The following is a 26541-nucleotide window of genomic DNA, read 5'->3' as shown; positions in this document are numbered from 1 at the left end:
AATTATATAGTAGAGCTTCAATATCAACCAATCATAATTGGAATTCACTCTCAGCCAGTCATAATTCGCGGCTCTCCTTTCCTAACCAATCACATGGTGCAGTTTTTCTCCCAACCAACGGCCGCATCCGTGTCATAAACAGGGTTTACGTCCTTCCCCGTCCAATGGGCGCGGGTCTGTGTCAGCAGAGGGCCAATCCCAATCAATCAGTGAGTGACAGCTGCCCAATGGCGACCCCGGGCTTTCCCATCCTGTGAAAGAGGGGGTGGCTATATCTCCGCCGCTGCCTGAGGAATGTCAACTATTCAACATGGAGACGGCGGTTACCAGGCTTGAGACCATGGTGAGTTCAAGGGGCGGGGGACCAGGCCGAGAGCGGGGCTGGCAGGTACGAGGTAGTGGGCCCGTGTCTGGGGCGCGAGGCTGGAGGTAAGCGCGCGCTGGCGCAGGCTGTGGGCTAGACGGGTCAAGGGGACCGTCCTTATCTAGAGTCATAGGGGTAACTGGGGATTGAAGCGGGAGGCACAGGACCGGCCCATTCTTTCGAGGGTAGAGGGGAGGATAGATTCGTCTGGGTCTGTTCATTTTGTTCTCCCCCTGGGGAGGGGATAGGCAGAGCTTCATGGGCAGCTCCATTCACTTCTCCCCGTTCGAGAGTGTGTGTGCGGCGGGGGGGGAGGGTTGTGGAGCGGCGCTCGCCTGGGTCGGTCCATATTCCTCTCAGGCTGGGGAGTGGGAGGTGGAGCAGAGGTTGCCTGGACTGGCCCATTCTCGGGGGGGGGGCATGGAACTTCCAGCCCAGGAGCATGTGGAGCTGACCTTGGCCGCTCCGCTCTGTTCTCCTCGTGGTGGGGTGGGTGTGGAGCAGCAGAGTTCATTCGGGCCCGTCCGTTTTTCTCTCTCCTGGGAAGCAGTGGGGTGGGTGTACAAGTTTTCTGGGCGGTCCATTTGCCTCTCAACCCGGTGGGGTGGTGATGGAGCAGAACTCCCCAGGATGGATCCATTCTCATATTTATCTTGGAGGTGGACTGGGGGGAAACTGGAGCAGACCTCATCAAGGCCACTTCTTCTTTCATACAGGGCCCCTCTTGTATGGGGGAAGGAAGGCAGAGCTGTGCTGAAACTGATCTAGGCTCTCATCTGGTTGAGAGTGGGAAAAGCTCGCTTGGGCCGGTCTGTTTTCGCTTACTTTGAAGGATGAGTGGTCAAAACTTGTGTGGGACATTCTAGTTCCCAAAAATCTTGTGGGGGCAGAACTCCTGTTGGCTAGTCTATACCCCACAGACTATGCTGATGGAAGTCTTTCATAGGACTTAAGTCTAACACAGAAATCAGGTGCCTTACTTAGACTGGTATTTGGTGCTCAGCTTAGTGGGGGAAGTGGACTCACTTCAGCCCTTCCAGTCCATAGGTCTCCAGTCCCCCCCAGGCAGGATGCTCGTTTCCTTTTTTCCTATCTCCAGTCATGTTAAATTGCTGACCACAAGTCACTTTCATAGTGCAGTTAGGCCCTAGAAAGGATTTCCTCTTCATAGGCACCAGAGCCCTTCTGTTGCATCCTTCAGGAGGTAGTTCATGTGTTAAGCTACTTTTTTTTGTTTCTGGAGTTTTTATGTTGATTTATTTCAGTAGTTATTGGGATTATTATAGGTACGTATTTGTCTATTTACAATTTTGTTTAACAGGCTTGCAGATGTTTGGGAATGGTCTGTGCATTCTAATTTATTATGGATATTAATTCTTACATTGTGCCATAAACATATATTTTATAGGCTTTCATATGAGAATTACACACAATAAAATGTGATTCTGCAAAATTATCTCTATATTGTTTTCTTGTGGTATTTCTCACAAACTTCCAATTACCCATTTGTCTCAGTAATGCTACTTGTTTTGGTAACCATCTAATAGACCAGCAATAGCTCCATAGGGAACACACGTAGGTTATTGAATACAGAAAGTTAGCAATTGCAGTAGGTTAGTACTCATTAGGTGGAAAGTGAAAATGAGTTTGGTGTTCTTCTGGTCCTTATTTATACATTTAAAAATCTCTATAACAAGCTTCTGAAGAGACACTCACAACTAGGAGGTACAATGGCAGAGCTTTGTGGGAAAGTGTTCATGTTTTATGTCCACTCTATCCCTGAATCTAGTTAGTGCTTTTAAGCCCTTCACTTTCCTAAGCACCAAATTAAAGCACTTTCTAGCCCCTTGTATTTCATTTAATAACTTTTTTCGGTTACCTAACTGTCCCTTCCATTCACATTTTTGAACTTCCACTTCCAATGTAACTTCTTTAATATGTTAGCAGTATGCAAATGAAGCATTTTGTCTGAAGATAAACAACTTAGAAGGCATTCAGCCAAAAGCATAAGCTTGTTCTTCTAATGTGCCTCTGTCATCTCATTGAGTGACTCACATTATCTTCCTATTCCAGTCCAATGGCTCTTCTGAGTAGTGCTGTAACATATGTAGTGGTTTATGACACCAGGTTACAATTTAGGAAAAAAATAACATTCTTTGTATCACATTATTAGAAAATATCTGAATCTAATGCTCCAGAGTTAAAAGGTCACTGCATTAAATATGTACACTATGTAAATCTCAAGTTCACAGTATATTTGAAAGATGCATGCTTTGTTGTGTTAAGCTGTTGTGTGTGTTTTGGGTTTTGTTTTTTTTTAAATCCAAGCCATACTTTGGAATCTGGTAAATTATACTTTTATAGTTTCCTGTATCCAGTATCTACTAAAGTGATGTCATCATATTCAAATAATGTTTGGAATGGTAATAATATACTGTATTTGACTTGAATGACATGTTTAAATTCTTCTCAAATCTCTGAAGAACAATTTTTTATTTTAAATGTAAAACTGGTAATAATGTCCATACAGTCAATTTGTTTTGAGATCTACCTGTCTCTTCTGTTGCTTTTTTTCTTGTCCTAATTTTAAATTTAAAACTATTTTTATTGTGAAAAACTGCCTAGAAACTATCAATATGTTGAATGCCAAATTCTGTGTCAATATTACAAATACTCACATTTTAACCTCACTTTTTAGAATCTGATGGTTCACGATTTTTGCTTCAGGACACACAAATAATTGCAACAAAAATAATCAAAGAAATTACTGTGCAGGAATAGTGAGTGATATCAAGGCCCCTTTAAAGTCAATAGGAGTCTTGCCATTGACTTAATTGCAGCTAAGATACCAACCAATGTTTTTATGACCTACTTTCCAAGTAGACATCTTGACTTGGGGGGAGGGATTGCTCAGTGGTTTGAGCATTGGCCTGCTTAAACCCAGGATTGTGAGTTCAGTCATTGAGGGGTTCCATTTAGGGAACAGGGGTAAAAATCTGTCTGGGGATTGGGTCCTGCTTTGAGCAGGAGGTTGGACTAGATGACCTCCTGAGGTCCCTTCCAACCCTGATAGATATATATAATATATATATACACTCTACCTTATGCTATCAGTGTTTAAGACTATTCTTTGTTCCTTTCTCCTATATTGGCAACGGCCGTCTTGCATTCTTCTGTTTGATCTTGGGGGTACTGTTAACTTGCTCCAAAGGGAGACATGTCCAGCTGCCTTCTGCCATTAGGAAGGACCATGAGTGACACAATGCAGAGCCATCTAGAATTTTTTTTTGTTTTCTCGATCTTTTTTTTTTTTTTTTTTTTTTTTTTTTTTTATACACAAGATGTTACCATTTTACTTCTGTTTTACTTTCTTGCACACAAGCTTAGTTAGGTTTTCAAAAGAGAGTGTGTGTGTCTTTCTCTCTCTGAAAACATTAAATTATTTAAGTTAATGGGAATTTGTGTCTTGGTAACTGTCCCTGCTATTGCAGCTGTGTGTCGTATTTATTCTTTGGCTTGTTTGTTCTTCCTGTATTTTCTATGAAGTCATCAGCTCTTTCCATATTAGTGTGATAAAATAGTATTCTGACTTCCCCAGTTCTGGTATCTACTTCATGAAAAGCTTTTAGTCCCTGGAGGAACTGAGGATAGACTATAGTTGTTTTGTAGGAAAACTTTAAAAGAACTAATTTTTTAATAGCAATTTGAATGATAATAGTGAATAACCCCATGTGGCTTAAAAGCAAGTCTGCATACATTTGAAAGACAAATGACCAAATTACAATAAGAGAGGAGTCAGAGAATCCATAATGTGGTAAAATTCATGATGTAAAAAAAGCATAAACCTACTCTTTTTTTATTATTGTTTTGTGTTTTTTAAGACTTGTTGCATTTCAGAAGGAGATATGCACCCAAGCTGAGGCTCGATCCAATGCCCATTGAAATCAATAGAAGACTTTCTACGAACTTCAGTGGGCATTGGATCAAGCCCTATTGGGAGTACTGTACAATACGGGGTGGTGAATTATGATTAAAGAAATGGTGGTTTTATAGTAAGTATTTACTTTTAAGTCTCAGACCTTCAAACGTTGGAGGTAGCATAATGGTCTGAGGAAAATACATTCAAGTATGCAACATTTCAGTGTTCCTTACTGTAAAAACAGAATTGCTAGATTAATCATAAAATGCTTGTTTGAGAGCAGTCTTGTTCCATTTATTTCATTGTATTTTTAGTATGTTGGACCTACCTTTTACTTCCTGGTGAGTGGTATCTGTCCAGTGCCCTTTTTATGTTGTACTACTAGTGATCATGCACAAAAAGCAGTGCAATGTTAAAAGGGCATTGGCCAGTGATACTGTCGACATTAGTAATTTTTGTGTGTGGTTTTTGTTGTTGTTGTTTTTTTTTAATGGAATCACAATTTATAGGTCAGTGTATTTGTCTCTTCAGAATGGAAGACTGTGCTACAATAACAATAAAGTAGGATTGCCACTTACTCATTTTTCACATGTGCTGTCTTTATCAAAACTACGATCATGGCCCAAGAAATATGTTCCACATGCAAGAAAGGGAACATCTTACTAGTTTCCCTAGGAAAACAGTGCAGATGATATCATTGATGTGGACTTGGCTCAGGTTGCAGCCATGGTGATTTAATGCACCTTCACTCAGTTCCTCCATTTGTCTGAGTTTTGCTGTTAAGGATTTTAGAATGTACAGGTGGAGATGGCCGATGGAATTATCTAGCACTAGAGGTTCTGAAGGTTTCATATTGTAGACCAGATTTTAATAAAGAATCTGTCTTTTGGACATCTCTCCCCTAATTCACAATTCTGTTGCCCCTGCTCCCATTTGTGGTCATGTATCATTGCTCCAGTAATCACAGCATTTGCTAGAAAAATATTAGGAAACTAAAATAAACTTAAACATTTAAAGTAATTTAACAGCTGGGAATAAGAACAAATAATTTCATGTGGCCAGAAAGTGTTCCCTGGATTACCAGTAGTCCATGGACCACAGTTGGAGAACCTCTGTCCTATGGCATCTCATTATTTTGTTCAGCTGCATAACACACATGAAAGAGAGATGTATTTGGAAATGTGATTGTCAGGCAAGAGCAGCAGCAGCAAAATGTTCTTAACCCAATTCACAACAGATTTTTGGTGTTTTTTATCATTTTCTCTTGGTCAAGAGAATCCAGACATTCCATAACTTGTTAACAATTTCCAAGTCCTGCATGTGTCTAGTAGGCCTGATGAACATTAACCTTAGCCAGATTTCCATAACCCACAAGATGCCAGCATCTGACATCAACTTATTTTCACTTAAAGCGTATATATAGATGGTGTTGACTAGATGTTCGGGATTCTGGTTTCCTTGTTTCAAAAAGTGTCAGCCTACTAAATAAATACATTGCTTTTGTTCAAAATATACCTGATGTAGGTTATTTTCATTACAAATTATTTCCACTTACCTTTCCTATGTCTTGCTGCTAACGAATGCTCTGACTTTATTGCACTACTGTACTTTACAGCTAGCAGTGCAATAGTATTGTCAAAGCATCTGAAAGCAGAGTACACAGCATATAATATACCTTGATTCTTGCCCTGCAGCTTCCAACAGTTTCTTCAAAGCCTGTGAGTAAATCTGCATTTAATAAATTTACATTTTCTCATTGTTGTAAAATATTCATTGTGCAAAGATTCCAAATCTATAACAATATGGTGAGATTTTTAACACTGAAATTAAATTGTATTTTACTATTCTTAGATTTAGAAAATGGTGTATCTGTAGATTCTAAAAAAAAAAACTTGAATGGAGATTAAAGATCAAATCACTATAGAAGTTTAAAAGATGCATTTGCTGAAACAGATATTTCTTATATTTTCATAAAATAAGAAACAAGTGGCAGATGGGAGGGGTGTATCTCAGATACATCTAAGCTGTTCCGGGAAGTTTTTTATAATAGGCATAATTTCTTAAATGTATGTAGATCTATTTCTACAAAACAAGCTGTGATATTTAATTATAATATTAGTTACATGATAGACAAGGAATAGCATATTAAAATTAAACTTTCTCAATTATACAAGTAACCTGCAGTTAATGGTTCACTGTCGGTCTGTAAATCTCAAATTCGGCCTTGCTTAACATGCTTTATATTCTTATGCACTGTGCTTTGTACTTTGTAAAGACACACACACATTTATAAGCCAGGGTGACCAGACAGGAAATGTGAAAAATCGGGGCATGGGGTGAGGGCTAATAGGAACCTATGTATAAATTGGGACTATAAAAATCTATAAAATCAGGACAGCTGGTCAGCAGGGGGAGGGATAGCCCCGTGGTTTGAGTGTTGGCCTGCTTAACTCAGGGTTGTGAGTTCAATCCTTCAGGGGGCCACTTAGGGATCTGGGGCAAAAATCTATCTGGAGATTGGTCCTGCTTTGAGCAGGGGGTTGGACTAGATGACCTCCTGAGGACCCTTCCAACCCTGATATTCTGTGATTCTATTCCTTCCTTCAAACATATTTAAACAGTATTATATTGGAAACTGAGTCATCTTAGATCAGTAACATCAGTCACAGTAATCTGCATTGCTGTTATCTTCATTCTGAGATTATGTGGGTGCAGATAAAGAAGTAAACAAAAAACCCACTATTTTGATGGCCTGTCATTAGAAACCAATAATATAAACTTTCTCCCACAGAGGATGACAGAATTACTAGGACAGATTTTAAAATCCTTATGAAGGTTTTTAAATAATAGAGTGTAATTAAAAAGTAGTTTACTGTATATTTTTATGACTAATGTAACTTTTAGGATTGGACCCCAGGAGCAGTTTTGTCAAAGTCAAATGGTAAATTATTGTATTAATAGGTTTAAGAAGTGTTTTCTTTTTGTTCCTATAATTGGAGGACTTCTTAAACTCTTCCACATCTGTCCTGTGTTTTAACTACTATGCCAAAGTTAGCCAAAAGAAGTATCTGTTGAAGAGAGTAAAAGTTTTCAGTATGCTGAAAGGTGAATCTCCAAATTAAAAGTATATACGCTTTGAATATACCCTGCTCCCAAACAAGTCAGTGGCAAAATTTCCATTGACTTGGGGCCTGCTCCAAAGCCTATTGATGTTGATGGGAATCTTAGGAAAGCACATATGAAAAATACATCCGCATCTACTCATAGTAAAACCATTCACTCTGTTTGTGTGTATTTTTCCTGTCATCTTCATTTGTTCAATTTAAGAAACCCATTTTAGTGACTGTAAATGACAAATGAGTCTATATTATTCATGATTTAATGTTTCTATAATCTGTATTTTCAAGGTTACATACACATAATTTCCTGATTACACAATCTGTTGCTAACTTGTAATTGAAAGATGTCTGTAAGGATATCATTGTCCTTACTGGAATTTTTAAAGCTATAAAGAAATAATGTGAGTTATGTTAATTTTGAGTTCTGTTAGAAACACAGGACAACATCAGTAAGGAAATACCTTGAAATCTGAACTATAATTTAATATTGCAAAAAACAGTGACATAAGGAATGCAATTGTAAATAATCCAGGTACTAATATTATAATAATGTAAATGTATTGGCTTGTTGGGACAACTAGAAAAACTAATATCAAAGTTCAATAGGTTCTGTGTGTTGTTCAAAGATAACACCTATTTTGTAACATTTGTTTCATGGTTTTTCTTGAAACTGTAATGCATTTTAATTTTAAGCTACTTAAATAATCAGCTGATGTAGTTTACTATCAATATGAACTTTAATATTTGTTATAGAAACAAGAGCTAAGTATTATGATTATTGTGAGTTTTTTGTCCTAGACATACCATTTGTGTATATTTGACTTTTTAAAAATTGACTGTGCTCAGAAGAATAAATTGTGGGTTTTTTAAAATTTAATCTTGGTTTTTTTGCCCCCATTAATATTTTGAAATATTTAGCAGGTGTTTTATTAGACTGGAATATTTTTTTTTTCCAAAATTCTTATTAATACAGACCAGCACCTTCTCATTAGATCAGTTTAGGATGTGGTTGTCAGATAGGTTTACCACTTGTATGCTACATAGCCATTTATTTGTGTACTTTTGAAATTGAAAACTGTATTTTGAGAATGTTGGTGTGAAGTTATGGGGTTCATAGAATTGTTTCAGTGTTTTATTTTTGTGTCTTCTCAGTCTCCCTTCTGGAGCAAAAGGAACCTTTCAAGGAAGTTAATTGTTGATGGAATACATAACTTTTAGTGTTTAAGTGTTTTATATTTTTGTTTGTTGGCTGTTCTGTTTTTTTTTTTTAAATAAGTTTTTAAAAGTAAATCTAATAATGAAGATTTTTTTTTTCTACTGGTGATTGAGTTTTAAATATTGGACTTTTTGATTCTCTTATTAAAGTAATCCCAAAACAGTTTAATAACTTAAGTGATACCTAGACTTTAGTAAGGCATTTGATACAGTTTCGCATGATATTCTTATAGATAAGCTAGGAAAGTACAATTTAGATGGGGCTACTATAAGGTGGGTGCATAACTGGCTGGATAACCGTACTCAGAGAGTAGTTGTTAATGGCTCCCAATCCTGCTGGAAAGGTATAACAAGTGGGGTTCCGCAGGGGTCTGTTTTGGGACCGGTTCTGTTCAATATCTTCATCAACGATTTAGATGTTGGCATAGAAAGTACGCTTATTAAGTTTGCGGACGATACCAAACTGGGAGGGATTGCAACTGCTCTGGAGGACAGGGTCAAAATTCAAAATGATCTGGACAAATTGGAGAAATGGTCTGAGGTAAACAGGATGAAGTTCAATAAAGATAAATGCAAAGTGCTCCACTTAGGAAGGAACAATCAGTTTCACACATACAGAATGGGAAGAGACTGTCTAGGAAGGAGTATGGCAGAAAGAGATCTAGGGGTCATAGTGGACCACAAGCTTAATATGAGTGAACAGTGTGATACTGTTGCAAAAAAAGCAAACGTGATTCTGGGATGCATTAACAGGTGCGTTGTAAACAAGACACAACTGGAGTATTGTGTCCAGTTCTGGGCACCGCATTTCAAGAAAGATGTGGAGAAATTGGAGAGGGTCCAGAGAAGAGCAACAAGAATGATTAAAGGTCTTGAGAACATGACCTATGAAGGAAGGCTGAAGGAATTGGGTTTATTTAGTTTGGAAAAGAGAAGACTGAGAGGGGACCTGATATCAGCTTTCAGGTATCTAAAAGGGTGTCATCAGGAGGAGGGAGAAAACTTGTTCACCTTAGCCTCCAATGATAGAACAAGAAGCAATGGGCTTAAACTGCAGCAAGGGAGATTTAGGTTGGACATTAGGAAAAAGTTCCTAACTGTCAGGGTAGTTAAACACTGGAATAGATTGCCTAGGGAAGTTGTGGAATCTCCATCGCTGGAGATATTTAAGAGTAGGTTAGATAAATGTCTATTAGGTATGGTCTAGACAGTATTTGGTCCTGCCATGAGGGCAGGGGACTGGACTCGATGACCTCTCGAGGTCCCTTCCAGTCCTAGAGTCTATGAGTCTGAGTGATCTCCGATCACGCACCATGGTGTTCCCCCACTTACTGTTGCTGTGTGGTTAGAAAATATTTAATATTAATTTTGATTCTTTTTGTAGAAAAGGACGTTGGAGACATTTGAGCCTGGTGGGTACGGATCATGACATTCCATGTGATCTGTGCAATAGTGTAGTCCTTCCTGGAATAATATTAGCTAAATAAAAATGATAAATGTTAAATAGTAACAAACGTTTGGATAAATGAGTGCAGATGAAGGGAAGTGCCTCTGAAGGAGAGAGTAGTTCTTATGTATTATTACAACTTTTGGCTAATTCTGTATTGCAAGTCTGCATGATTCACCAAAAGGGTCTGATGGACGTAAATCAGAAGAAAGAAGTTAAAGTGGCTTGTTTATCGTGCCATAAATCTGAGATAGTAGGAGAAGCTTTGTCACGCATTGTGGTTTGTTTAGTTTTAATCTATTTAAGAAGAGTATTGTTAAAGGATTTCTAATTTTCAAGAAATTGTGTTTGCATATAGACATAAGTCTTAATGGGCAAAGATCTTGTGATTTCCATTATTTTGTGTGGAACAATCTTCTATCAATATAATATAATTGGATATACTTAACTACCTAAATGTGGGCCTGATCCAAAATCCACTGAAGTCATTGGAAGTTAGGTTGCATTAGTGCATCACACATTTTTTGGTCATTTCAAACAGTTTAAGTTATACTGTAATTATTGCTGTCGAGTTAGATGTCAGTTTAAACAGTGAAAACCACATTGAGTTAAATTAATTCTATAAATAGTTATCTTGCGTTCAAAACAGCCCCTCTCTCAACTATAATCCCAAATGATTATATGAAGAAATTCATAGTGTTAGTTTTGTGAACTGGGCACACTGCCTTTCTGTAAACCAGAAATTCCTAATAGACATTAAAATGGCAGATGATAGTTAATTAAGCAATAATCTTATCGCCTATTTCACAGGGCAATTATCCAATTCCCTAGTGGCTCATTTATCCCAAGAAAAGAATTGCGTGAAACATGTTGGTGATGTCATCAGTTTAATTATCCACTAATCTGTCTGATTTATCAGGGAATAATTAAATTTGTTGTGAGTATCTTGATCAAACAAGAGGACACATTCTTAGTATAATCAAAAATAAAATCTCTGATATAACCAGATCCTGAAATGTCATTGATGGTCTCTACTCACAGCTATTTACACATTATTGCTAATAGAGTTTTTTAGTACTGAGAAAGGACAGTGACCAGACTGAGAGAGCTGTAGAAATTGATGGAGAAGATTTAACACCTTTAACTAGAAAGAAAAAAAAATTTTTTTGTTTCATTAGTAAAGTCTTACATTTGAATGTCAGATACCAAATATTTAGTCTCTAAGCAACTGATAAAACTAGCAATGTTATTGTATGAAATACTTCTTGTATTGGCTTACTCAAGTAACAATCTTTCAAAAAAAAAAAAGAGAGAGTGTAATAGAAGAGCTGGATTCAGCCCTTAATGTCCTTGTAACAAACTCATGTAATAGCATATTTTAGATTGAAGCAGCAGTAACTGACTCTTAAATGCAGTTACATTATCAAGTCCTGGTCTACACTACAAACTTTTGTTGGTATAATAAACTACGTCGCTCAGGGGGTGTGGAAAATCTTACCCCTGAGCAACATAGTTTTAGTGACCTAACCCTTGGTGTAGACTGCACTACATCAATGAGAGGGCTACTCCTGTCAACATTGCTACCCCCTCTCGAGGTGGAGAGGTGGCGTAGATAGTGTCTTTGCTAAGTGCAACTGTGACACAGCTGTGTTGCTGCAGTGCTGTAAGTGTAGACAAGCCGTAGGTACAGATGTTTCTTTATGGATGTGCTAGTTCTGTTGTGGCACTTCTGTCCTATATACATTTAATACTAAAATGTAACTTTTTAAAAGCGTATCAAATTTACAAGTACAAATAACAGGCTGTATAATGCATAGAAGACAGCGTCTTTCACAAGGATTTACTGTTTACATAACACAATAAAATTCAGGTGCCTAATACATGAATGGATCAGGCAAGGTCCAGTTTCTGAAAGGTGTTTTCTTTGCTTTTTTTTTTTTTTTTTGGGTATAATTTCACACTTTAGATTATCATTTTAAAGCTCCACAGAAGAACTTCACCTTGAGAGATGTTAATTAAGAAAAGGTGTGTGTTTGGTGTAATAAGAAATTGATGGTTCCACACAGTGGGCTATTCAGATAATTGTGAAAGACTGTACAAAGACAAGAGCAGGAGGAAGGGAAGAGTAGGTGTGTGGATTGGGTTAGATAAGGGGAGTAAGGGAGAATAAGGAGAAGTGGAGATTCTACTTGAATAGAATGTTTCTAGCTCATCAGGGTATCTGATGGTAGCCTAGAAAATTCTTCCAGTGTGGTTACTCACTGTGACAACACAACTTTCTTCTTCGAGTGATTGCTCACATCCATTCCAGTTAGGTGTGCGCGCCGCGCGTGCACGTTCGTCGGAAACTTTTTACCCTAGCAACTCCAGTGGGCCGGCAGGTCGCCCCCTGGAGTGGCGCCGCCATGGCGCCCAATATATATCCCTGCCGGCCCGCCCGCTCCTCAGTTCCTTCTTACCGCCGTGTCGGTCGTTGGAACTGTGGAGCGCGGCATAGCTGTCCTCCACGTCCCTAGCTCTCCTAGTTATCTATCGTTATCTATCGTTATCTCTAGTTTCATTATAGTTGTTAATTAGTTTGTTAAGTTGATAGTTAAGTTAATTAGTTGTAAAGTACTTCTATCGCCGGGGGCTTAGCCCTTCCCGGCACCCGGCACCGGGCTCATGCCTGGTTCGCCGGGCTTCAAGCAGTGTGCGGCCTGCAAGAAGCCTATGCCTACCAGCGATCCCCACGAAGCGTGCCTGAAGTGCCTCGGGGAATCGCACAGATCCGACAAGTGCCGCATCTGTAAGGCCTTTAAGCCGAGGACAAAGAAGGAGAGGGATCAAAGGCTCCGAACTCTCCTAATGGAGGCGGCACTTGACCCGACGGCTTCGCAGGCCGTGGTATCGGCACCGGCACTGGATCGCTCCGGCACCGAGAAGACTCCTCGGCACCGACCCTCTCCGGCACTGGAGCCAGAGCCAAGGCCGTCGAAGTCTAATACTCCGGCCAGGCAGACCCGGCTAGAGCGCCCGGCCTCGACATCGGCCGCGGCGCCGCCGGCACCGTCAGCACCGTTGACTCTGGGCCCGGCGGGTCCGTTGAGTCCGGTGCCGCCGAGCTCCCCCATGAGATCTGGGGTTGAGATAGTGGTCCCGTCCACACCGGAGACCTTCGCCTCGGCTCGGGACCTTATTGCCCTGACGGAGCCTACTCGGCTGCCACCCCCGGTACCTCCGGTGCGGGTCGTGTCCAGAGGCAAGCCCATGATGTCGGCACCGCCCAGAGACAGTCGTTCCCGATCCAGGTCCCGACGTCTTGGGCGCTCCAGATCCCGACGCCGCTCGCAGTCCCGGCACCGCTCCCCTCAGCGGTACCGGTCGCACTCGCGGCACCGGTCGGCATCGAGAAGGTCGCGGTCAGGCTCCAGTCGGCGGCACCGCGACTCCAGGAGCAGGTCCCGACGCTACTCGCCGCACCGGTCGACCTCCCGGCACCGAGCTGGTGGCAGGTCCCGGTCCCGGTCTCGCTCGACCTCCCGGCACCGAGCTGGTGGCAGGTCCCGGTCGGCCTCCCGCACCGAGCTGGTAGCAGGTCCCGGCACCGAAGCGGCGCCCGGCACCGAAGCGGCGCCCGGCACCGATCAGGATCACGGCACCGTGACAGATCCCGGTCCCGATCCCGGCACCGGTATGACTCCCGGTACCGGTCCCCGGCACCGAGACGATCCTCCGTGCCGGCCCGCGCAGACCCGTACCATCCAGGGTTGGCCCCACCGTGGCCCTCGAGACAGCCGTCCGTATCCTCCCAGACGGACAGCGGCTATGCGCTGGGCACCGACCGGCAGGCGGCGCTGTTTGGTGATCCGCCGCTGCAGGACCAAGGCCCACAACAGTGGGGATTCTGGACACCCTGGGCGTACCATCAGGCCCAGGGCCCCCAGCAGCTCCCTCCTAGGCCGGCGACTGCGGAGCGTAGGGCCCCGGAAGCCTCGTTGTCTCGCCCCCCTCCCTCCCCGGAAGGGGAGGAAGGGTCCAAGCAGCAGGACTCCGCTGTGGCTCCGGAGGCAGAGGCGAGGGCTGAGGAAGACCCTCAGTTAGACACTCTCGGGCCGGGGGTCTCATCATCCTCCTCCCCGGATGAGGCGGTGGCGGGTACCTCCTCCAACAGTCCCCCCCCGCTGGATCTCAGGGCGCACCAAGACCTCCTCAGGCGATTGGCTCAAAATCTGAGTCTGCAGGCGGAGGAGGTCTCGGAGATAGAGGATCCAATTGTAACCATCATCTCCTCTGATGCTCCCACCAGGGTCGCCCTGCCCTTTATACGAACCATCCAGGCCAACGCCAACACCATCTGGCAGTCTCCGGCCTCCATCCCTCCGACAGCAAAAGGCGTCGAGAGGAAGTACATGGCCCCTTCCAGGGGATACGAATATCTCCATGTACACCCGACCCTGTGTTCACTGGTGGTTCAATCGGTGAACGATAGGGAGCGTCATGGCCAGGAGGCTCCGGCCCCCAAATCAAGAGAGGCCAGGCGGATGGACCTCCTTGGCCGTAAGGTGTATTCGGCTGGGGCGCTGCAGCTCAGGGTCTCCAACCAGCAGGCCCTGCTGAGCAGATATGCCTTTGATTCCTGGGTGGCAGTGGACAAATTTAAGGAGCTGCTGCCACAGGATGCTCGCCAAGAGTTTACGGCCATCTTGGACGAAGGCAAGAAGGTCGCACGCACGGCCTTGCAAGCCTCCTTGGACGCTGCGGACTCGGCTGCCCGTACCCTTGCGTCAGGTGTTACGATGCGTCGCATCTCCTGGCTGCAGGTTTCCGGCCTTCCGCCGGAGCTCCAGCATACCATACAGGACCTTCCTTTCGAAGGCCAGGGCCTATTTTCTGACAAAACAGACCCCAGACTCAAGAGTCTGAAAGATAACCGAGTCGTTATGCGGTCCCTCGGGATGCACACTCCCGTGACGCAGCGTAGACCCTTCCGGCCGCAACAACAACAACAACAACAACGCAGGCCATTTTCCCAGTTCCGCCAGCGGCAGGACCTTTACAGGCGCCGCGGCAGGAACGGGAGGCGCAGGCAGTCGGGGAACCAAGGGGGGCAGAACCAAGGCTCCTCAAAACCCCCGCCTGGTCCTAAACCTTCATTTTGAAGGTGCGCTCGAGGGCGCAGTAACAGTTTCCCCTATGGATCCTTCCCCCCCGTTTTCCAACCGCCTTTCGTTTTTCCTCCCGGCGTGGTCCCAAATAACATCGGACCGCTGGGTCTTAAGCGTGGTGCAGACGGGATACCGCCTGCAGTTTGTTTCGTTTCCTCCTTCCCGCCCTCCTTCCTCGTCCCTCTTCAGGGACCCCTCTCACGAGCAATTCCTTCGGCAGGAGGTGCAGACGCTCCTCAGCAAAGGAGCTATAGAGGCGGTTCCGGAAAACGAGAAAGGCAAGGGGTTTTATTCCCGCTACTTTCTGATCCCCAAGGCCAAGGGGGGCCTCAGGCCTATCCTCGACCTGCGAGAGCTCAACAAATACCTCGTGAAGTTGAAGTTCCGCATGGTATCCCTGGGGACCATTATTCCATCCCTGGATCCGGGAGACTGGTACGCCGCCCTCGACATGCAGGACGCGTATTTCCACATTGCCATTTGGCCGCGCCACAGACGCTTTCTCCGCTTCGTTGTGGGGGCTCTTCATTATCAATTTGCAGTCCTCCCGTTCGGCCTGTCCACGGCCCCGAGGGTGTTTACAAAATGCATGGCAGTTGTCGTGGCGCATCTTCGGCGCAACCGTGTCCACGTGTTCCCTTATCTGGACGATTGGTTGATTCGGGGCACGTCGGAACAGCAGGTGACCAGCCATGTCCGCGTGATCACCGGCATGTTTGCGAGTCTGGGCCTGTTGATAAACACAGACAAGTCCACCCTGAGGCCCTCTCAGAAGGTGGAATTTATCGGGGCCGTCCTGGACGCCACTGTGGGCAGGGCCTCGCTGCCTCTGCAGCGGTTCCAGACCATGGCGGCGATCGTTCAACGCTTGCGGTCAGCCCCGTTGACGTCAGTGAGGACATGTCTAACCCTGTTAGGCCACATGGCGGCGTGCACCTTTGTGACCGACTACGCTCGGCTCCGCATGAGACCTCTCCAGCTGTGGCTTATCAGTCATTACAGGCCGGCAAGGCAACCGTTAGACATGTTACTCACAATCCCCCAGAAGGTCTTAGATTCCCTCGGCTGGTGGTTGGACCAGTCCGTATTGTGTGCGGGTCTTCCCTTTCACCCCTCGGTATCCCTGACAACGGATGCCTCAGATCTAGGCTGGGGGGCCCACCTAGGGACCCTGCGGACGCAGGGCCTGTGGTCTCAGGAGGAGGTGGGGCTACACATCAACATGAGGGAGTTGAGAGCGGTCCGCCTTGCTTGCCAAACGTTTTGTCATCAGCTTCAGGGTCGTTGTGTAGCCGTGTTCACGGACAACACGACGACCATGTATTATATCAACAAGCAGGGCGGCACCAGGTCCTCCTCCCTGTGCCTCGAGGCGATACGACTCTGGGACTTTTGCGTAGCCCACTCCATTCACCTCAGGGCTTCCTTCCTTCCCGGAGTACGGAACACGCTGGCGGATCGATTGAGCAGATCCTTCCTGTCACACGAGTGGTCCCTTCGCCCGGACGTCGCTCTCTCCATTTTCCGGAGGTGGGGTTATCCCCGGGTGGACCTCTTTGCGTCCAAGGGGAACAGGAAGTGCCAAGCGTTCTGCTCCTTTCAGGGCAGGGAGCCGGGGTCGATAGCGGATGCCTTCCTCATCCAGTGGTCGACCCACCTGTACTATGCGTTTCCTCCGTTCCCTCTGGTTCACAAGGTCCTCCTGAAGGTGCGCAGAGACAGGGCTCGTGTGATCATGGTGGCCCCGGCATGGCCCAGACAGCACTGGTACACCATGCTGCTGGACTTGGCCGTAGCCGACCCAGTTCCCCTGCCCCTTCATCCGGACCTGATTACCCAGGACCACGGGTCTCTCTGTCACCCAGACCTGCAGTCGCTGCACCTAGCGGCGTGGCTCCTGCGTGGCTAACTGGTTCCGAGCTGCGCTGCTCCACGCCCGTGAGAGAGGTGCTCTTGAGCAGCAGGAAACCGTCCACAAGAGCCACGTATTCGGCGAAATGGAAACGCTTCTCCTGTTGGTGCGTAGAGAAAAATCTCCGCCCTATGGAAGTTTCGGTAACCGAAATCTTAGACTATGTTTGGTCCCTCAAAGAGCAAGGTCTGGCCTTATCGTCGTTGCAAGTCCATCTAGCAGCTATCTCCACCTTTCACCCGGGTGCGGACGGTCGCTCCGTTTTTTCTCACCCGACGGTGTCGAGATTCCTTAAAGGGCTGGAACGGTTATTCCCTAACGTCCGTCCCCCTGCTCCAACCTGGGATCTTAACCTGGTGTTGTCCCGGCTCATGGGGCCCCCCTTTGAGCCGTTAGCTACTTGCTCCCTGCTTTACCTCTCTTGGAAGGCTGCCTTTCTAGTAGCTATCACCTCAGCTAGACGGGTGTCGGAACTCCGAGCCCTTGTGGTAGACCCCCCCTACACGGTCTTCCACAAAGACAAGGTGCAGCTTAGACCGCACCCTGCCTTTCTACCCAAGGTGGTCTCAGCCTTCCACGTCAGCCAAGAGATTTTCCTCCCGGTTTTTTTCCCAAAACCTCACTCCTCAGGCAGGGAGCAGCAGCTCCACTCGCTGGATGTCCGTAGAGCTCTCGCGTTCTACATAGAGAGGAACAAACCCTTCCGCAAATCCCCCCAGCTTTTCGTGGCGGTAGCGGACCGTATGAAAGGGCTTCCTATCTCCTCCCAGAGGTTATCCTCGTGGGTTACGTCCTGTATCAGGACCTGTTATGACTTGGCCCATGTCCCTACGGGCCGTGTGACTGCGCATTCTACCAGGGCGCAGGCGTCGTCGCTGGCTTTTCTCGCCCGTGTACCCATCCAGGAAATCTGTCGGGCAGCGACCTGGTCATCGGTCCACACCTTTGCTTCCCACTACGCCCTGGTACAGCAGTCGAGAGAGGATGCGGCCTTCGGAACTGCAGTGCTCCATGCCGCGACTTCTCACTCCGACCCCACCGCCTAGGTATGGCTTGGGAGTCACCTAACTGGAATGGATGTGAGCAATCACTCGAAGAAGAAAAGACGGTTACTCACCTTTGTAACTGTTGTTCTTCGAGATGTGTTGCTCACATCCATTCCACACCCGCCCTCCTTCCCCACTGTCGGAGTAGCCGGCAAGAAGGAACTGAGGAGCGGGCGGGCCGGCAGGGATATATATTGGGCGCCATGGCGGCGCCACTCCAGGGGGCGACCTGCCGGCCCACTGGAGTTGCTAGGGTAAAAAGTTTCCGACGAACGTGCACGCGCGGCGCGCACACCTAACTGGAATGGACGTGAGCAACACATCTCGAAGAACAACAGTTACAAAGGTGAGTAACCGTCTTATCCTACCACCAGATGTTGGATGTTACCTGCCTGTTTCTGCTAATACAATATTTTGATTGCCATTTTCTTTTTCTACAATATTTGTACTCCTTCAAAATTGTAGACAATATAGGGTAACATTTCAAGCTAGATGTGTGGACTTAGCTACTGTCAAGTCTCACTAATATCTGTGGCAGCTGTGTATAAGTCTCTATGAAATAAGTCATCCTATGAAAACCTATCCTTTATGCACTTAAAATATTTATTACATTTGTCATAACATTCAGTCATTCAAAGAAAGCTCTGCATAATAAGATGTCAGTTAAAGGTGGATCACTTTGTGCATTATATTTCCTTTAAAGAACAGAAAGCTACAGAAAAGATCTTGTGATTGCTGTCTACATATAATGAATGTTAACACCACAAAGGCTGTTGAACTGACAATAACATACAAAATGTGTTTAAAAATCAAAAGAAGTTTACAATGGATCTTGTCAGTACATAATGTAAACAGTTAGAAATTTCAGCTGAAGTTAATACTTTTAACAGTTTCCGTGAGTTTAATGGGAGAATTGCAATGGGTTTTTAGTTATAAGAAATTCTTGGAGCTTTGAAAGGTTCTGTGAAAATGATAGGGAATAGCAACCTTTCTTTCATATTTCATTATTAAATATAATTTTTTAGAGTACAGAAAGCCCTTGTTCTATCATAACATCTAAACCTCTAACTTCACCAGGGAAGTGTGCTTATACAAACAGTATTATTGGGGGAGAAGTTACCAACCCATGAACATCCATCGTATCTTAATTTTAAATTCCTGGAATATCAACATCTCAATGACTTTAGTCATTTCTCTGACTTTAGTCAGAATTGAAAACTATTTTCTCTGACATTGTTGGGAAGGTAACTACTTTCCTCTGACAGTAGTTGTGATTATCCAATAAAGTAAGTTCTCTGAGAGAAAAATCTTCCCTAGATCCTTCAAAACCTACTGTGTCAGAAAAGCAAAGTCAACAATAAACTACTGTAGGCCTACTGTATGAGTGAATACCTGTGTGTATATACTATTTGTTTCAGTATCTGGAACTCTGGTCACCGCTTCTGGGTATTCTGCCCACATCCACTGATCTCAGAAGTGTGTTATAGAAAGACTTCTTACTGAATAATTCTCATAAGTGCTGAGCCTGAATTTTCTGAAAGTCCAAGAGTTATCCTGGCACCATTGAAGTTAATGGAAAAACTCCCTTTGACTTCACTACTGTCAGGATTTCACTCCAAATGGTCCACATCAAGTACAGTGCTCTCAGTTCCTTCAGTTTTCTTTTGAATCCCCATATCTCTCGTTTCCACTTCGCATTTTCTCAGGATTCCCCTTTCAGAAATCTATGGCCATATAATGGAGCCTAAATTGGGGTATTTCTAACAAAGGCACCTTTTAAACCTGCAGTGGAAAAATCGCCATATTTTCTTAATCTCAAATCTCTTTCCCACTGGCCATTGTGTCCATTAGGGTTATATTAATGTAGTAGCCCTCTTTATCAAAGGGTTTTATCTGCAGTTTCTTCCAGACAAGGTGGTTGTCAAATCACCTTATGATTTGTTTGTTCGTTTATTGTATCCCAGAGTCCTCATACAGGTTGGAATAACAACTTGATATACCATCTGTAGTCAGGACTCAAAATCTACTTTGAATAAAACTAAATATAAATCTAAGCAATCCTGATTTCATATTTTCCTAATCAGGAGCAACTGAAAGGAAATTCTGTTCTCTGGCTTTGTAAGCAGAAACACATAAGCAGAATTATCTCTGTATTCTTGTTGATCAAATGTTGTAAGATGTTCTTTCCCTGCTTGCAGTTCTTTTAATGCAAAGCCCTTCAGTTAGCTTTAAATGCCATGCATTACCATAAAACCGAAGACGTGTATATATATACATAGAGAGAGAGGAATAAGGGAACGTGGTTCCTGCCTGTTTTGGATCACTTGTTTTGAGGGTTTCTCTGGATAATGTAGCTGATTCTGGTTCAGTTTTTCTCTTTTCCTCCTCCTTCCCTTCCCTGTTTATTGAGGATGTTCGTGCACGACTGGCTACTTCCCAGAAGTAATTTCAAGAGCAGTTGGTCCTAGTTGTGGAAGTAAAAACTAGGAGTAAAGAAACTAATTTGATGTTTAAAAGTACATTTGTCCTTTTTAGGTCTCCTCCAGTTTTATGGAGGAAATGGGCCTTCCTTAAACTCAAATTACAGATAAGTAATATTGATTACAGCTGACTTGTTCTTAGAGAATGTTTTGGAAAAAAATTCTTTCAATGAGTTCTAAATGGTATAATACAGCATGTAGCATGCTGCACTATGCATATGTTAGAGTGTACCCAAAGAGAGATTGCCAGAGATGAATGCATGTCCTTATGACAGGTCACAGAATGTTACCCTGGTTTGACTGATGTAAAAGTTTTTTAATTTACCCTCTCAATTCTGGGTTGCTATTTTCCTTTGTCTAAACTACATATTGGCAACAGGGACTTATTGTATAATATGCAGCACTTACGCTGTGAAAGAGCAGTGAGCTCAATTATCAGATAATGCAAGAAAATGCTGCAGACTGTCTCTTCCTGTAAATTTTTCAAGGACCTTCTTGGCCACTACGTCTCATTGCCTGGCAAGTTCTTATCTAGCAAATTGCTTTAAGGCTACTTACCTTGAATTACTTTGACTATAAAGAGTTTGCAGGTTTACTCTTTGGTGTGTTTATAAGAAGGTTAGAATAACCTACTAACATTAGTAAGTGGGAGGAACAGCTCCTTGCTTATAGTACATCAGTCTTTCAAACTGAAACATCTTGATTTGTGGGCGTGGGGTGTTGGGTTTTTGTTTAGTTAGTGCAGGAAAGCGTGATAGATGACTATGCTTTTTGTCTGATTTTGTTATTCAATACATTGTGGTTGATCTTCAGTGTTTTAGTTCCAGAAGGCAGAATCTGATCTGGATTACATTCAACACAAATTGGAGTTTGAAATACTGAAAAACCTTCCTGATAATCCATCAACAGAGGTACTATTTTCAGATTAAATTTGTAAATTTTGTTGTATCTTGCACAAATTCACTGTAAATGGGTAGTTCTCTTTAATCATACAACACGTTTTATTGGTATATCAAAAACTCCTGGTCATCTTGATTGTTTTTGTTCTATTTTTGCGATGTACCAAGACAGTTGATGTAGATTTATTTCAAAATAACCACATCTTAGTATAATGGAATGCTCCATACTTGTGTTTTGAGAAGTCAGCTGAAGTCTTAGCAGGCACTGTCAACTTCAACACCCTCCTCAAGACGCAGCTCTGCTATGACCCTTGTAATAGATCAGCCAACAAATGATGACTAGACTCAGGGCTTGTGGGAAAAAGAAAAAGGGTAAGGGGAGTATAATACATTACTTTTACAAAAAAAATTATATATCTTCCTTCACCCATCCAATATGTTCAGATGCAGTGAAAAAGAACATTGATTTTTACAAGAGGTGTCTTACACGTTCTAACTCAGAAAAATTAAGAAAGCAGCAAAACACAGGATCTGCATTCTACTGTTATCTTCTGTGGAACCAGAGAGTTAGTGGCTTATTACTATTTATGTTTGCCTATGAAAAGTTATCATGTGGCATGGGTAGATGGAGTAAGACTTTCCAAAACATGAAAGATGCCATTTTATGGATAATGTGTTACTGATTGTAGTTAAGTGCTTCCACTATAAAGTGTCTCTTTCAATTCTTTTTTTACCAGCTCTAGTTGCCATATACTTTGGGAACATCTAATCTATGTTTAGTCTTGTGTAGCCAAATTGATCATCCATCTAATGTCTTGCTAGTTTAAATGTACTTTTCATCTTGATGTAGGAAAATCCAGTGACTCTCTTAGAGAAACTCTCAGTAGTGAAGTCACGTTATAAAATGTTATGTGCGCAGCTGGAAGAAATTTCCAAAGAGCAAAGAGAGTCTATGAGCTGTATTCATGCTACTCTAGAAAACACTATGAAGATGGTGCAGGCATTACAGCGACACGCTGATCTTGAGGTAATGTTTTCAGTTTACTAATATGGGCTCCAGTCCTGTAAATGCACACATGTAACCTTATGGATGGGAGTAGTTCCTTTTGAAATAATAAACATGTATGTACAAAAAGGTTAATGGAACAGGGGTTAGGTGTGTGTGTGTGTGTGTGTGTGTGTAAAATCTTTCTTTTTCTGTTGCGAGATCTGATATTTCACATTACCGAAGTAACAGCTCAATAGATTGTATTCGATCCTAAAAAAGCTTTTGCATTTGAGCAGCCTATTGAAGTTAGTGGGGCTACTCACATTTAATTAAGGTTTCTGGGACTGAGCTCATTGTTGAACTCATAGATCTGATTCACCATCGTGGTAATCCAAGGTAATTCTGCTGGAATTCCATTGATTTCAAGATGGAGTGTAACAATGGTGAATCATACCCCATGTCTCTGAATAATTTGATGGAAATTGATGTCTCAGACACTGAATTAAATCCCAATTTTTAAACTGCTCTTTCAAGTGTTATCTATTGTCTTGAAAGCTGGCAGTTAGAAGGTGAAACTGACTGTAAAGAAAACTGAAAATGAGTAATGTATTTTCACTGTCTGAGTGAAGGTAGATATAAATTGTGAACAGTCTAAAATTATTTTTTAATAGTCTCAGATGTTAGAAAATGTAAAGCTTTTATAAGCATTATCATATTTTTAAAAAGTTTTTCCTTGTGTTTCTAAGCGCTGTGCAAACATTGACTACTTAATCCTTAGAAACCCTCTTCTTGTTACTTTACAGACAGGGAAGGTTAGACCTAGAGATGTTAAGTGGCAAGCCCAAGATTAAACAGAGGATGTTACACTAAGATATTCCTGGATCCCAGCCCCGTATTCAGTACACTGACTAGATGGCACTGCCTCTCAAAATATTATACTTAATCTGACAGTGTCCCTAACTAAACATTGTGACTCTTAACTTTATATATAAATATAAAAGTATGCTTTCTCATTATTTTAAAATGACAGTTTTCCTCACAGTCAGAGGAGAAAATATAGTTACCCTTCCTCTCTATTTGTGCCAATGTTAAGCTGCCAAGTAGCATGTTGAGAATAATTGTACAGGTTTCTGTCCTGAAGTGAAGTAATAAAGTCATAAGCCACTTACTTGTGCCAAGGAGGATTAAGCAACAAGTTTTCAGCCAGTAGTTTGTGTATTTGTTTTTAGCCATCTCTATACTTACTGTAGCAGAGACTGATGAAACAATTAAAAGAAGGGATTAGAAAAATTTTTAAATGGAATACTTATTTTTCAGATGTTAATCTATAGTTCTAACACTAGAATATTATGAATAGATTTTATTTGGAGTTTGAACATGAGTTTACTGGTGGGATTTTCAGAAACACTCAGTCCCTTGCTCTTCTCGCATTGAAGTTAATGAGAGTTGACCATAGTTTTAAATGGGAAAAGATTTAAGCAAACTGAGTACTTCTGAAAATCCCACTGCAAGTGGTGAAAATAGCAGTTTCTTTTTTCCCCTAGCTTTCACCTCTGTCTGAAGAAGAACAGGCTGCAGCACAACAGTTAGCATGTAAAACTGTTAAAAGAACAGATCCACCACTGGAAGAGGTAATTGTGGCTTTACATGCTTGATTCTGCAAGCCCGTTTCTCCTGAGTAATCTCCGTGAAGTCAGTGGGACTATTTGTGTGAATTAAGACTGCTCACTTGACTAGCAGTTTTCAGGAGTTTGACCTGAAATAGATTATCACTTTTGACTTTTCTGGTTTATTGCACAAATGTTTTCTTTGGTCTTTCACCCACCCTACCCTCCCTGGAAAGGTTTTGTTCAAGAAAATTTTGTTTTGGAAAAGCAACTTTAACTTGTTACCATTTACTAAGAAAACGGTGACATCTTTGTATTTATATGATAGCATATATTTTTAAAGTACCAGAGGATGGGTATATCATGCTGCTTTAGATCACATCTAGTGTGCAAAACAAACATGAACAGTACCTTGAATTCAGAAGAATATTCTGTTCTGGTTGGTCAGTTTCTTGTCACACAAGTGCTCTGTCAGCTCATTCAGTTATTAGAATAGATACTAAATCTTTGGGATGGGGGTGAAGAGCATAATTACTTCAGTCAAATGCCTATAAATATGGAAAATTATTCTAATTTCCTGTTAAATATTAAATATAATATGAAAACTAGCTAAGACTAACTTAACCACATTACAATGCTGATGGAATATAATATGAAACTAAAGAGGTCTAACGCTTTTAGGCAGAAACTCAGGATTTCTGCCATAAAACCAATCATAACAAAGACTTTTTATGGTATTAAACAACAAATATCAGCAAAGAGTTAGTCAGGGTCTTTGTTACATTATTACAAATATGGTTTAGGTTTAGGGGAGGAACCTAGACTTATCTTACCTGTTTGGCACTAGGATTTCTGCATGCTGACTAGTAGCTAGGTGGTAACTCACAAAGAAGCATACACTCAATGCTTAAGAATGCTACCATATCAATTCCTTGGCAATTAATTGCCAACAATCAACCATATTTCTATATCGGTAACTATGTTAAAAACTACAGCTACTACTTCACAATTGTAGCACAGTATATATGAATCTTGACGTCATATTCTATTTATTTTTAGCCACTGTGTTCAGTGTCTACAGTTCCTATTCCAGATGGGGGTAAGTGCTGACAACCCCATTCTACTGATTCACAGATATCAGCTTCCTTTTCTGAGCATTAACACTTCATTTGTGTTCTGGTTGCTAAAAGTGTGTAGTGTGTGTGTGTGTGTGTGTGTGTGTGTATCTACACCCAAATAACCTTAATTGTAAAATACTCAAACATACCAAGTTCAAGATTGAGGACATCAATATGTATCTTAAGACTATATTGACATTTTTAGTGTATTTCATTGTGGACCTATATATTGTGAAATTCAAGGTTAGCATAAAAAAAATATGCCCACAATGAAGTGCATGTGTATGTACAGATGGAATTTTTTGGATGCTTGCCTTAAATTTCATAATATAGGGCAACAATGAAATACACTAACAATGTCAGTATACTCTGAAGATACATACTGATGTCCTAAATATTGAACTTGTGATATATATTAAAATATATCTTAATTACAGTTAACCTTAAGATTTTGTCAGTTATTTTTAGTATAAGTAATGGTCAGGTTGCAGGCAATAAACAAACTCATGGAAACTTGTGACCTGTCTGACTTTTACTAAAAATAATGGATGTGAGGGAGGGGGACTGATGGGGGATGACTGAAGCCCAAGCCCTGCTGGGGAGATGAGAGCCTGAGCCCCGCTGCAGAGGGGGCTCCAGTACTTGCCAATACGGCAACTGAAAGCTCCAGGGACCCTGCCACCTGTGGCAGCTCGAAGCTCCTGGGCCCCCGCCTGCTGACAGCTCTAGCCTCACCACCCCAGGGCTGAGGCTGCAGCAGAAAATATCACAGAGGTCTCTGAAAGTCATGGAATCTGTGGCTTCCATGACCTCTGTTACAATCTCTTATCCTTAATTATAATCATCATTACCAAAGGATAGTTGGATGTAAGGCCTTGTAAATAATTTCAGCTGAGAAATGAAGGCCCATTCTTGCTCCTGCTACCACTGATGGCAAAACTCCCATTCATTTCTGGGGGAAACCGGATCAGGCCGTGAAGTTTTTGGTCTGAGCTGTCTGTAGACCTTAGTGCTTGAAGTAAACTGTTAATTTACTGTAGTTATAAAATAAATGAACACCGATGTTTAGTAACTAGTTTTTGACATTCATTGGAGAGTATATACTTTAATGTAAGAAACTAAGGGCCAAGTTCAACCCCAGGTACAACTCCAGTTTACTTCATTGGGAATTATGCCAGGACTGAAACTGGTCCTAAATCTGAAATTATCTTAGTTTAAAAAGACAGTGTTAGTCTTAATATGGGAATAATCATTGCTTCGTCCAGACATGATTATTTGTA

At 42.5% G+C, this 26541-nt stretch overlaps 1 protein-coding gene across 4 annotated transcripts in view; it reads left to right on the top strand.

Annotated features, from left to right (window-relative positions):
- The first annotated feature begins 199 nt into the window (after positions 1–199).
- Positions 200–26541, top strand: part of SKA2 (spindle and kinetochore associated complex subunit 2) — a 29344-nt gene continuing 3002 nt past the window's right edge. The window contains exons 1-6 of one of the 4 annotated variants that reach the window (XM_030536526.1): positions 200–343; positions 1081–1173; positions 21471–21560; positions 22399–22575; positions 24081–24167; positions 25203–25242. In XM_030536526.1, the coding sequence (XP_030392386.1) occupies positions 311–343; positions 1081–1173; positions 21471–21560; positions 22399–22575; positions 24081–24167; positions 25203–25242 (520 nt within the window). In that variant the 5' untranslated portion in view covers positions 200–310. Of the gene's footprint in view, positions 344–1080; positions 1174–20704; positions 20833–21470; positions 21561–22398; positions 22576–24080; positions 24168–25202; positions 25243–26541 lie in introns of all 4 variants that reach the window. The other 3 variants (XM_030536529.1, XM_030536528.1, XM_030536530.1) reach the window with 3 other exon arrangements.

This window comes from Gopherus evgoodei, chromosome 17 (genome assembly GCF_007399415.2).
Source record: "Gopherus evgoodei ecotype Sinaloan lineage chromosome 17, rGopEvg1_v1.p, whole genome shotgun sequence".
Lineage (NCBI taxonomy): Eukaryota > Metazoa > Chordata > Testudines > Testudinidae > Gopherus > Gopherus evgoodei.
This window is presented reverse-complemented; position numbering and strand designations above follow the sequence as displayed.